Source organism: Aquarana catesbeiana, linkage group LG09 (genome assembly GCF_042186555.1).
Source record: "Aquarana catesbeiana isolate 2022-GZ linkage group LG09, ASM4218655v1, whole genome shotgun sequence".
NCBI classification, from domain to species: Eukaryota; Metazoa; Chordata; class Amphibia; order Anura; family Ranidae; genus Aquarana; species Aquarana catesbeiana.
The window spans coordinates 235,144,775-235,158,576 of NC_133332.1; the positions used below are offsets into that span (position 1 = coordinate 235,144,775).

The window sequence follows — 13,802 nt, forward strand, 5'->3', positions numbered from 1 at the left end:
CCTCTCCGCTCTCCTGAGTCCTGATGTCAGCGGGGAATTCTCAGTCCCACCCGCCTCTCTTCTGATACGATAACTATAGTCAGCGGGCGGGACTGAGAATTCCCTGCTGACGTCAGGACTCAGGAGACACGTGAGAGGAGAGCGGAGAGGGGCGGGACGAGCTGGGAGTCACATGAGCGGGATCGTACTACTGCGAAATTCGGTATGAAGTGACATCGTTTTTTAAAAAGCACATACAGCGGGGGCACAGCATCCATAGTAACACAACAATTATTAAAAGAAAGTAACTTGAAAAACAGTAACCTTACACTTCACGCTCCGCTGACAGGTCCCTGGCAATCCTGTGCACATTCCACTGTTAACTCCTAGTGGGCTGGAAGGTGCAAACAGGAATGTCAAGGAACTGTCAGCACCAGTGCTGGCCCATGCATTGTGTGTGTGTGGGGGGGGGGTTAGTGATGGCTGCATTTAATGGGCACAGGTGGCTGTGTTTGACGGGCACAGATGGCTGTGTTTCACGGGCACAAGTGGCTGTGTTTCACGGGCACAAGTGGCTGTGTTTGATGGGCACAGTGACAGCGTTTGACGGGCACAGGTGGCTGCGATTGACGGGCACAGGTGGCTGGGTTTGATGGGCACAGGTGGCTGTGTTTGACGGGCACAGGTGGCTGCATTTGATGGGCACAGTGGCTGCGTTTGATGGGAACAGGTGGCTGCGATTGACGGACACAGATGGCTGCGTTTGACAGGCACAAGTGGCTGCATTTGACGGGCACAAGTGGCTGTGTTCGATAGGCACAAGTGGCTGCGTTTGATGGGCACAAGTGGCTGCGTTTGACGGGCACAAGTGGCTGCGTTTGGGCACAGTGGCTGCGTTTGAGGGGCACAGTGAGGCTGCATTTGATGGGGGAGGTTCAGTATTTTTCAGTTTGTTTGCGCCCCCCAAAAAAATTTGGAGCACCAGCTGCCACTGGTCGGCACAGAGACAGTACAGGGAATTTCACAGGGATGTTTGTCATCTGTGGATTCTATCCCTTCTGACCTCCCAGCAGCAGTGTGTGTGAATCTCTGTACCCTGTAGTGCACCGGATTAGTGCACTTTTGAAGGGAGTGAGGTTATTTTTAATTCAAAGCGGAGTTCCAGTCAATTTTTTGTTTATTAGAAGTCAGCAGCTACAAAAAAAGTGTATCTTCTGACTTTTAATAGACACTCACCTGTCCCACAATCCAGCGACGTGGCCACCCAAACCCTCCCTTCTCTCCCCTGCCTGTCCACAGCGTTGGCAATACTACTGTGGGCATCCGACTGTGACAGCTTGCAGCTTCACAGCCGGGTGCGCATGTCTAACTGCGCTTTCCTGCATAGCCGGGCAATCTTTTGGGAACTGTAATGTCTTCCAGAACATTGCAGGGTGGAAGGGCCGCTTAGGCGGCCCAAGTGGAAGTGGGAGCTTGTCAGTAATCATGATGCATCGCGGAATCGAATCGAATCGTTGACCAGATAATCGTAACCGAATCGAATCGTGAGACCAGTGAAGATGCGCACCCCTAATAGGTGGTATCATTATTATTGTCTTTTGAGATGCATTTTTTTTCTTATACTCATATGGCATTGTTACATATTGCACTGAATTCCATTACCATTTCTGATTCATATATTTATGGTTTATATGTAATTTTTGAATCTTTCCCATCTTTATTTTTTCCATATGGTTGTTGTGTGTACAACATTACTTTGTATATTGCATTTAAAATTATGTTTTTGAGTCAGTTCTCATTTATCTCATTGTAATTTTGGTATTTTTGTATAAACATTTTAATTGAGCAACTACACCTATCAATTATGCAATTTTTTTCTTGGGTTGAGTTTGTATGGTTATATATTGTTTTACCATTCCAGTTTTAAATGTGCTACGACTAAGGCCCTCACTAAAACGCGTCAACTTCTTTGTTTTGTTTTCACTCTTATGTAGTCAATAAATGTGCATACGGATTACAGTGTTGCCGGCACCAGCTTTCTGCATATACTGTTTTGGTGTGAATGGACACACTGAGCCTGGGCACTTGTGAGTGGTGGATCCTTCAATTGAATTGGGCTCTCCCTGTAGAGTGCGCTGCTTTCACTAGACCTCCATCTCCTGATAGTACAGAGCCTTGGGGACTCTCTGCACATGCTCAGTTTGCTGTGTATTGCTAGAGAGGTTTTTAGAAGTCACAAGACTGCTATATACTGCTGATGAGAAAAGGTATTTAGCAGTTTATATTTACTAAAACTATTGCATTTCCATGTTCTGTGTACTGTTGAAGACCAAATCTAGTGAATGCAGGGTCCTGGGTTCACTTTAAAGTGATTGTAAAGGCAGAAGGTCTTTTATCTTAATACATTATATGCATTAAGATAAAAAACCTTCTGTGTGCTGCAGCCCCCCTCATCCCCTCTAATGCCCTGTACACACGGTCGGATTTTCCGATGGACAATGTCCGATCGGAGCGTGTTGTCGGAAATTCCGACCGTATGTGGGCTCCATCGGACATTTTCCATCGGATTTTCCGACACACAAAGTTGGAGAGCAGGAGATAAAATTTTCCGACAACAAAATCCGATCGCGTCAATTCCTACCGTGTGTGGTCTGTTTCGACGCACAAAGTGCCACGCATGCTCAGAAGAAATTCCGACACGGGACAGCTCGTTCTGGTAAACATAGCGTTCGCAATGGATACAGCACTTTCGTCACGCTGCAATGTTAAAAATGGTTTAATACAGCGCACTCTCTTCTTCTTTATAATGTGACAAGAATTAAGTAGTTTTGCTGCTCATATTCACACACACTTCTCACAAAGTTTTATTTGTGTTTTTTTTAGTGGGATTCCCTGAATATATTGTTATTAGTTGTCACATCTGACAGTTTTATATTTTTTTTATTTTTTTTTTTTTTGGATTTTCAGCCTTTTTTTTTGTTTTAATGTTTGGATTTTTTCCAAGGCTGATCTTTGTTCAGTGTTATTTTTATTTTTACTCCAGAATATTTTTGTCTGTGTTTTGTGTGTCAAGTTACCCCAACACCATTGATATCTTTTATTATTTAATCTCAAGGAGATTGTTTGTTGTTGGTGTCCCTTGTTCATTTCACATTGTATATTTGAAATGTACCTGAATCCTCACAAACCAACTGTCATTTTTGAAGTAAAACACATAGGAGAGTATAATTCAAAACAAAAATCCTTTATTAAGGGATCAGAACCAAACAAAGAGGAAGGCAACACTGGATCAACATGAGAAATTAGCGAAGCCTGGGACCCCCACGGCAGACATCAATTCTTCAACATCAAAATTGGTGGCCTGAGGAGTCCATATCTAAGGGAGGGCAGTCTGGTCCAGAAGTCCCAGAGATCCGGATAGCAGCAGATGACAACTGTGTCCCCAGGCTGTGGTACCACAAGAGGCTGCATCTTTTGGCCGACCAGACTGAACCCAGGGCAATCACTGTCTGGTCTTCCTTCCACGCTTCCTTCCAGGCTGTGGCTGTGCAGTTGGAGATGTGGCAGGAGGAGGAGTAGGACCTTGAGGAGGAGGAGGACTGGGGGGACCTGGAGGAGGACTGGGAGGACCTGGAGGAGAGGGAGGAGGAGGAGGACCTGCAGGAGGAGGAGGAGGACCATCCCAAAGATGTGTGTGAGGTGTAATTTGGCCCCTCATACCTTTCTCCAGAGCCTCCGATATGAGGGCCTCACACAAGACTTTTTGGCCCTCCTCCATCCTCTGCATTTTATAGACTATGAAGGCAGCAATGTTCTCCTGCATGGTGTGGGGTGCTTCCAGGACCTCTGTAGCCCTCCAAAAGAATGCTATAGCAGCCTCCTCTAGGGTACTCCTCCTACTGCCACTTTCTGTTTTCAGGGGGGGTGGAGGGACCTTGATATCAGCCAGCCGGCTCGGCCCGGCCACCTCCTGGCTGAGACTTCCCTGTGTATGAAAAACGGACATATTTGTAATGTTTTGCATCATCAATCACAATCCTAAATTAGTACTCCCAACTAACATCTAGTTAACATCATTGATTGGACAAGCAGAAATATTTAGAGGAATGCTATAACTGGCTCAATCTGGGCTCCTCCACATGTGGCCTGGAAGGCCCAGGTTGGGCGTCAGAAGCCTCAGCTGGGGGGGAAGGAAGCGTGGAAGGAAGACTGGAGAGGGATGGCCTGGGTTCAGTCTGGCCTGCCAGAAAGTGCAGCCTGTCATAGTACAACATCCTGGGGACATAGAGGTCATCTGCTGCTCCGGATCTCTGCGAATCCTGGACTTTCTTGCGCTCCCTCAGATATGTGCTCCTCAGGCCGCCAATGAAAATCTTTAAATAAGTGATGTCTGCCGTGGGGATCACCTGCTTCACAATTTCACACAATTGCTCCAGTGCTGCCTTCCTCTTTGCTTGGTTCTTGAAATGGGGGTGGGTAATCTCCCACAGACAGGGCAGCTCACTTAGCATCTCTACGAATACTGACATGAAGTCATTGTCTTTCATTAAGATATCCATGTTCACTGCAAGACACAACACAAGACAAAGTCTAATGTCACACAAAACTCTCCTAATCTTGTTACAATATAGGCCTCAATCTAGAAGCAGTATAGGCACAAGTTTGTCTCTTACCTTCGTTCTTACGATCGGCACGTCCAATGCTCCTTCCTCCGCTCACAGATCGTACGTAATACGCACGCGTGTTACGCTTTATACACACTGCGCATGCGTGTAACTCCGCCCGCCCCTGACGTTCTTTCTAGTCTATTCCCCGCCCCTTTTCGTTCGGCGCAGTGGGTGAAGAGCATGATGGCGGATTTAGAGCAGGTGTGTGCTAATTATAGCAACGAGGAGGAGGAGGAGGAAAGCCCGGATCCAGGCACGTCCCGATCCAGAAGGAGACGTTTTAAGGCCACAAATATGTCGTTTGGGGAGATGTTGGAGATGGTCGACATCATGAGGAAGTCCGACTATGACGAAAAATATGGGCCTTACCCCAACCCCAACATCCGAAAGGCCAAGATCATGGCGAAAGTGGTCAGGAGTCTTGAGAGGAATTTCGGGGTACGAAGATCGAAAAGATCAGCTCAGGAAGCGGTGGTCGGACCTGAAGTTGAGAGAGCCAGAGCAGTACCGAAAGATCCGGAGAGTGCTGCAAAAAAGTAAGTAGTTGTGCTGTGTTCCTATTCTTTCTGTCTTTATTCCGTTCGTTCTGCTCCATATGCTTTTATTAATTGTAACGTTTAAAAGGGCAACTTTAATGTTCATGGGCCCATTATTCGTTCGTATCAAACATTTTTCTTTCGGCCTCTAGAACACCATTGTTTAGGCCATATGCATTTTCACACATTTTTTGGGGCCTACTTGGATGCCAAATATTTGTTTGTGTAGATGGGTTTGTTACTAGAATGAAATGCAAACTAGATTGTGTGTAAGGAGAGGACACTGAGCAGCTGTTTTCACATCTGGACACTGGAGCACTAGTGTGGGACCCCAGAACACCATTTTTATTAGGCGGGGCACACAGGTGCTCCAGTGTATACTATAGGGGGGGCTACATCTGTGAAGCTTGTACCAAACAGGTAAAGTATTGCAGCTTGACAAAGGGCAATAAAAAATATACATCTTGGAACTCGGCTAAAATAGACAATTGTACACCACTTCCAAGCAATGTTTACTATTTCTAGTTCTGCCATCAAATATCTGTGTGCTAATTCTACCATTTTTGTTTTACATAGGGGAGAAAAGACTCGGAGGACACCCCTCATCCCAGAAGAACACAGACCCCCCACCTCTGGAAGAAGGGGAAATACCGCAAACCCAAGAAGCTGAGCAGGAGGAAGAAGAAGATGTGGTGGAGATTGGCACCACAACAGGTGAGTGTCTGCGACCACAGGCTCAGGTAAAAGAGATGGATGGTGGCAGATTTTTGAGACCTTTTTTTTTGTTCTTTATCTCTTTTTAGGTGATCGTGATGTGAGGGAGAGAGAACGTTTCACATCTGAAAGTGCCCATAGATCATGGGGTGTAATCTCGAATTGCACAACATACAGCAACAAATCAGTGATGTTATTAAAAAAAATAATAACATCATTGATGTTTTGGGGCGAATTTAAACCCCACAAAATCACCTGTTTTCTTGTGGTCCAATCTTGCAAAAATGTTTTCAATGTTTAGAAAAGCCAAATTTGGAGGATGCACACAGTGTGCCAACATGTGCTATCTGCCATCACGGGAGACCAATGGACGCGTTTTGGGGGTGCAACCCCTTCCTCAATTATAAAGTCGCGTTGAGGAAGGGCTTGCTCCCCCAAAACACGTCCCTTGATCCCCCCTGATGGCAGATAGCACATGTTGACATTCGTAAATTGGTGTGCATCTTCCAAATTTGGCTTTTCCAGGGGTGATTTCCCCCCATCTGAACGCTATATCAAACCCAGTTCCTAAATACTGATGTCTGATATAGCCTTCAGGTTTTACTATATGTGAACTTTGTAAGTTCAAGTTTTTTGGCTTTCTTGTTGGTTTTACACAGGCCTGTTTTATCTGAAATGGATATTTCGATTTTTGATAATGCTACTGCAAAAATTGTTATACAACAAACATGTTGGTTTGTTTTAAAAACCTTTCGTAAATGCACATGTGATTGTGCAGGTATAAAAAAGTTGCTTACTCAAGAATGTGTGGATTATTGTGTCAACACTACAACACTTTTGGGGTGATGTAATTGCTATTTTATGCAAAAATGGGGGTTATTTCCTAAGGGCAAATACACTTTGCACTACAAGTGCAGGTTCAGTGCAGTTGCAAGTGCACTTGTAGTGAAATGTGTTTTTGCATTTAGGAAGTACCAGCCAACACTGTTTTTTATAAGGTTACCCAATCACGACATTTTCTGCACTCAACACATTTCTGTCAGGGTCAGCTAAAACAAACACAAGCAGTAAATGTCCACAAAGAATTTCTTTTGGTTGTTTTTTATTTGAAAAAGGTTTCACAGATTGTCTGGCATATTGATAGCCCCCCTACCCGCAAAGAACTCCAGGTAGCGTAACCGGACATAACGGGCACTCAGGGAGGGCAAGCCAGGACGGCCACTTTCAAGCGCCGTCAGTGTTGATGGATTTGGGATTCCGGCCTCAGGCCCAACTGAGCCAGCATAGTTGGCTGAATGTTTTCTTAAAAAATTATGGAGAACACAGCAGGCAAGTATTATATGGTTCAGTTTATACTCCGCCATATGGATGGGTGTCAGAAATAATCGGAACCGGCTGGCCAGGATTCCAAATGTGTTCTCCACCACTCTTCGGGCTCTGGCCAGCCGGTAATTAAAAACCCTCTGTTCCGGGGTGAGGGTCCTCATCGGGAATGGCCGCATCAGGTGGTCCCCCAGCGCAAATGCTTCATCAGCAACGAACACAAATGGGAGACCTTCAACATTGTCCTCTGGAGGTGGCAAGTCCAAGCTGCCATTCTGGAGACACCTGTAGAACTCCGTCTGGGCGATCACTCCACCATCGGACATCCGGCCATTCTTCCCCACATCCACATACAAGAAGTCGTAATTAGCCAACACCACCGCCAACATCACTATACTATTAAACCCCTTGTAATTATAATAGTACGACCCCGAGTTGGGTGGTGGGACGATGTGGACGTGTTTCCCATCAATTGCCCCTCCGCAGTTAGGAAAGTCCCACCACTGGGCAAAGTGGGAGGCCACAGTCTGCCATTCCTGTGGCGTGGAAGGAAACTGTTGAGGAAAAAACAATAAACATTACTATTTTTTCACAGAAACATGGCAAGCAGATTAGACACAAACATTATGGGGCAACCTCCAGATAGCATTTATTAAGGGGAATTTAACAACAACAAAGTATAAGGTACACCTATCATATTCCCCCTCCCCCCCTCATGGGCCATTTCTAACATTATAGGGGGGGGGGAACTCTTGGACAGGTAACCCTCTTCACTTCATTGAGAGATGAATGCCTAAATAATGGGTATTACTTGGAACAGACCCTCCTTAGTTACACTATTGGCAGACCCCTGGACAGGTAAGAAGTGTCATAATACAAAGATATAAATACACACTGTACACATTTGAGCACATTTGAACATTCTGCTATTACCTATCAAGATAATAATAGGATACAAGAACTTTAAACAGTACCATTGGAAAGTATACAGGCAGGCCCTTGCACTACATGCTTTGGGGAATTCATCCATAAATCTGACCAGTAAAGAGGTGGGTATAGTGTGTATGGGATTGGCAAAGTCAGCAGATAGATGATTGAGGATAGAGAATTGGGATCAGCTGACTTAGCAGTTGGGGGAGGGAGGGTTACAAAAAATTTGGGGACACCACAAAAAAAGCCTCTGGCACTCTGCCTGAATTTAAATAAAAAATAACATTTCTAAACATTTTAGGGGGTGTTTGGGGTAAAGCACTACTATAGAGCTGATAAAATACATTGTTAAGTGACTACATGAGGTGAATATAGGGCAGGAGACACCATGCTGGAGAGGTTATTGAAGGGCAAATATGTATGAAGGACATAAAATAATAATTACATAAAAATCCAGCATGCATGAGGACAAAGGGGACATTCACAGCATATTACAATCATGGTAATTAGGGAATGAGGAAAGAAATACAATATATTATCAAACATTCAATACAATAAAATGGGATATAAAAGGATAAAAATCTTACCTTCATATATTCCTTCTGCAGGACCTGGATGATGGCAGAACAGGTCTCTGGGATAATGATCCCCAGAGCCTGGGGGGAGATGCCTGTCGAGAACTTGAGGTCCTGCAGGCTTCTCCCTGTGGCCAAATACCGCAAGGTAGCGACCAGCCTCTCCTCCGCAGTGATGGCTTGCCTCATGCAGGTATCCTGCCTGCTAATATAGGGGGTCAGCGAAGCCAACAAATGGTGAAACACGGGGTCCGTCATCCTGAGAAAGTTCCTGAAATCATCAGGATTATTCTCACGGATCTCACGGAGCAAAGGCATATGACAGAACTGGTCACGCTGAAGCAACCAATTCTTGGTCCATGAACTCCTCCCCACCCTGTTCATGGACCGGACTTGTGTCAAGGTCAGGACCCCAACACCAAGCCCCCGCACAGCACGAACTCTACGAGGAGTATGCATACGAAACATGGCTAGAAAACGGTCGGCTGCTCAGAACGAAGTAACAGAACGCACTGAAGAACAGCAAGGCCTGTGAAGAGCGACCTGAAAACCAGTAACGAACGAACAAGAATACAATGACTACTTAAAGTCACGCGGAACTTGCTTGCACGCACTGAAGAGCAGATACAAACCCACAAGCACAAACTGAATGGCAGAAAACGATCTGAAAGCCACGAGTCTGAAAAAGCGCGAATCGTCTCTCACCAAACTTTTACTAACACGAGATTAGCAAAAGGAGCCCAAAGGGTGCCGCGCTTGGTTCTGAACCGGCCTTTTCTAGTCTCGTCGTACGTGGTGTACGTGACCGCGTGGTTGTCGATCGGAAATTCCGACAACTTTGTGCGACCGTGTGTAGGCAAAACAAGTTTGAGCCAACATCCGTCTGAAAAAATCCTAGGATTTTGTTGTCGGAATGTCCGAACAAAGTCCGACCGTGTGTACGCCCTATAATACTTACCTGAGCACATCTCTATTCAGTGATGTTGCATGAGAGACTCGGCTGCCCGGGACTCTCCTCCTCATTGGCCGAGACAGCAGTGGAGCGCCATTGGCTTCTGCTGCTGTCATTCAAAGTCAGTGAACCAATTATAAGAGAGAGGGGGCAAGGCCTATCCGGAGCTCCGTGTCTGAATGGATACAAATGGATGGGCTCAAATGGCACTGCAAAGAATCACGTGTGATTCCAGTCCAAATTAATTTTGTATGGGCTCAAATCGATACGCGAAGATATCGGTACTTGGTATCGGCGAGTACTTGACCGAAAGTAACAGTACTCGCCGGTAAAAAAAAGGTTTTGGTACAACCCTAATATATAGCTATATACAGTATATATAAAATTAGCTTGTGTTGATTGTAACATCACTAAAGTCTAAACATACAATATACATACATTTTACCTTTTTTTTCTCTGCAGGCCTATAATCATGCTCTCACAAAGGACCCCTACCTAGCTGTTGGATTTTTTCAGAGAAGTTATGTATATTTCAAGCTTGGAAGGTAAATAAACTGAAAGGAGTGCAGTATCCATTAAGACGATATGGTCTAGGTCAGGGGTAGGCAGCCTTTGCACTCCAGCTATACTGAAACTACAAATACCATCATCCCTCTCTACTCCTTGGAGTCATGTCTGTAGCTGTCAGTCTTGCAATGCCTCTTGGGACTCATACTACAAAAGCTGGAATGCTGGGGTTGCCTATCCCTGGTCTAGGTGGTAGGGCCAAGGGATTGTCTGCATGGAGTTTGAATGGTCTATTTTTGTAAATGTGAGTTTTCTCTGAGTACTGCACTTTTTTCCCAAAGCATACTGGCTGAAGGCAGACCTAGAAAAGACTGTGCTGGGGGTTAGTAGGGAATTTTCCCCCTAGACCAGTACTATTAAGATATGTTGGGCTGGTGGCCCTGACTGGAGATACCTCACCACGCACACAGACATTGATCTAAGCAGGATCTGTAGTCAGTGATATGTGCTGGACATTGGGTAGCTATCTGCTCCCCATCCAGACCTGAGATCATAACATCTCAGAGGGAAGTCCTCCAGCACCAACTGTCTCTGCAGCTCTGGGATGTCATGTGACTAAATGCTGAACACTAGAAAGGAAGCTGATGCTGGAAGATGTTGAAAGGTGTCACAATAAACGGTGTCCTTCGGGATCACCTGAATCTCACCTTGTCCTCCAGCCAATGAGATACCAAATATACTTTGGGGTTGATTTACTAAAACTGGAGTGCAAAATCTGGTACAGCTGTGCATGGTAGCCACTCAGCTTCTAACTTGTTCAATTAAGCTTTGACAAAAAACCTGAAAGCTGATTGGTTTCTATGCAGAGCTGCACCAGACTTTGCACTCTCCAGTTTTAGTAAATGAACCTCTTTACATGGTGCAGTTTCTTTAGCCCATAGAAGCATTGTAAAACATTGCTCTCTTGAGTTGGAAGAATTCTGATGTGTTCTATTATGTGACCAATTTCTAGGCATGGATCATGTAGAATTATGACTTGGAGATCTACCTCTCAGGACAAATAAGAAGCCAGGGGTTGACTGTATCCACCAAGCTCCACTCATACTACAAATATCAGTTTAGGGTGAATTCACTTTTTGATTTGTAATTATTTTTTCATATGCATATAAAATAATGCTATGGAAAACTCTCCCATTAAACTGGAGAAAATGATTCACTGTGCAAAAGTAAAAAAATTTACACCATTGTCAAATAACACACAAAACAAAGCCGTGACCTAAGAGATTTCAAACTATGCATGAGTACCTGACATTGTCCATCCAGAAAAAGTGTACCATACACCTTATCAAAAACAATAGAGGAAGCATGAATCAATAATACAATGAAACTAAGTGGCTGTAAACAAGCTATGCAGTATGCAGATTAGGATTGCCACTATTCATGTGAATATAGCTCTTATTACAGTATATCCAGTATTATTTAGTCTGGTTTGGAAACTCCTGGTTTAAGATATTGACATACTCAATTTGCCATTTCACCCTAACAAATCTATAGGGTCTAAATGTTCTTCCGCATGGCTTTTAGGATGTATAAGCAGCTCTACCATGTGACAGCCATAGATCCACCCTGAGGAAGTCCATATTCTAGTGGATTAAATATGTCAGTGGTTTAACCATGTTTAACCATTGTTCCAGAAGATGACTGGAGGACATGACTCCCCATGCAGCTTTCTGCTAACACTTGGTCCATCTAGAATACATTTTGGTCTATATTAAAGCCTTGTGGTGCTGTGTTCTCCTTTAACTAAAGTCTTCCTCCTCCAATGTCCCGCCCCATCCCCCGGTGGCCGGGGGTTAATACAGTTAAGGGGCTGTCACAGACTCTCATCATGAGTGCCCGACTATGCCCGCCCTTTCCACCCAGCTGCTCCAGTCATAGAAGTTGTACTACAGCTGGTGTGAATAAAACAGGATCCAAGAATGGAGGAGATGGACCTTTCCATTATCCGCCTGTCCTCCATTAATAGACCTGTTTTATTCATCAAAGCTGTAGTAAGACTTCTATGAATGAAGCAGCTAGGTGAAAAAGGTGGGCATAGTCAGGCTCTCTTGTTCAGAGCCAGTGACAGCCTCTTAACTGTATTAACCCCCGCTGCACTAAAAGATTAAGGCTGTGTGGAGGGAAGGGCATCGGCGTAGGAAGATTTCATCTAAAGGAGGACCCAGCAGCCCAAGGGACACATCCCTACTGAAGGTAATTAACACCCCTTGTGCTTATTTTGTTTTTTCAGCTACATTTAGTCTTTTATGAAGAAAGGCTATATATTTGATATGTTTTATAAGTAAGGGAAAGTTTTTTCTTTAATTCTTGTTTTTTTTTTTCCTTTTTATAGTAAAAAATAAAATAAAAACAGTGGTTATTAAATACCCCCAAAGCTCTGTCTATGATATAAAATAAAATGATATAAATTTCACCTGGGTACACTATTGTGTGGCTGAGTAATTATAAGTCAACATATCACATCACCAAAAAAACTCAAATTTTTTTTTTAGAAAGGAATGGATTGTAACATGCTGGTACTGAGGTGGTCAATAATCTGTGAGTTAGGGAACCATCTCTGTCTAGTTACATAGTCAAGTCCTTTTATTTCTCCAAATACCAAAATATTCTATGATCTTTCTCCTCGGCAGGTATGAAAAGGCGTTGAGTGACTGCCACCTGGCCCTAACACAGCTGAGAAACAACAGTGTTATAGATTATAAGCAGCTTGGACTCCGCCACCTACTCTTTAACTGGGAGGTAAGAATATGTCTTTGTAATGGGTTGCAGGTAATCTATTATTTACAATTTCACATCAGTCTTGTGGCTTACCCCCAGGGATCTTCACAGTCCTGTTTTATTACAGAAAAAGGCCAGATAAAAAGGAAGTTCAAAATATCTCTTGCCACTTCATAATAACAGCACCGTATAGGGCATAAGTAGCATTGATTGAGAATGTGTGCTGTAGATGGGTATTGTAGTGACGGGAGAAAGCAGAATGGTTAGTTGGTATATGATTGACAGGAGAAGTCAGGATGGTTGGTTGGTAAAGGGAAACTTTGTGAAGGGTAATTGATTTGGTTAAAATATTTATTTTAATGGTGATTTGGCGAGATGGGGCATGCTGATTATGATGTAGGGCATTTTAGAGATGTGAATCAGCACCAGAGAAGTCCAGGCGGCATGTGTGAAATATGCTGGCCATGGATGAAGAAGAAAATGTTTGCAAGCACAGCAAGTTCCAGTTAGATCTACGTCTGTAGGCTAAAGAGGAGTTGTAAGGAGGTCCTTTAAGGAGGTGTTGAGGACTTTAAATGATATCCTGTTACAGTGAGAGGCCAATGCTGAATCATAGAGGAATTGTTTGAACTAGATGGACGTGTGTCCTTTTTCAATCAGACTAACTATGTAAGAGTCAGAAGATCAGAAGGATCACCTTCCTAACACAACTGCTTGGGAATAGTGGAAAACTGCAAAGTAAAGTGGTACAGTAGACAAGGCAGAATGGTTGGAACATGCAGTGGACATACATGTAAAAGGGACAGATGCAAAAAATGTTGCTCCACTGAATATGGCTGGG

At 44.1% G+C, this 13,802-nt stretch overlaps 1 protein-coding gene across 3 annotated transcripts in view; it reads left to right on the forward strand.

Annotated features, from left to right (window-relative positions):
* The window catches only part of NOXA1 (NADPH oxidase activator 1), a 59,576-nt gene that overhangs the window by 12,042 nt on the left and 33,732 nt on the right, over positions 1 to 13,802 (forward strand). For all 3 annotated transcript variants that reach the window (XM_073599977.1, XM_073599979.1, XM_073599978.1), the window contains exons 2-3: positions 10,139 to 10,221; positions 12,874 to 12,982. In XM_073599977.1, the coding sequence (XP_073456078.1) occupies positions 10,139 to 10,221; positions 12,874 to 12,982 (192 nt within the window). The remainder of the gene's footprint in view (positions 1 to 10,138; positions 10,222 to 12,873; positions 12,983 to 13,802) is intronic.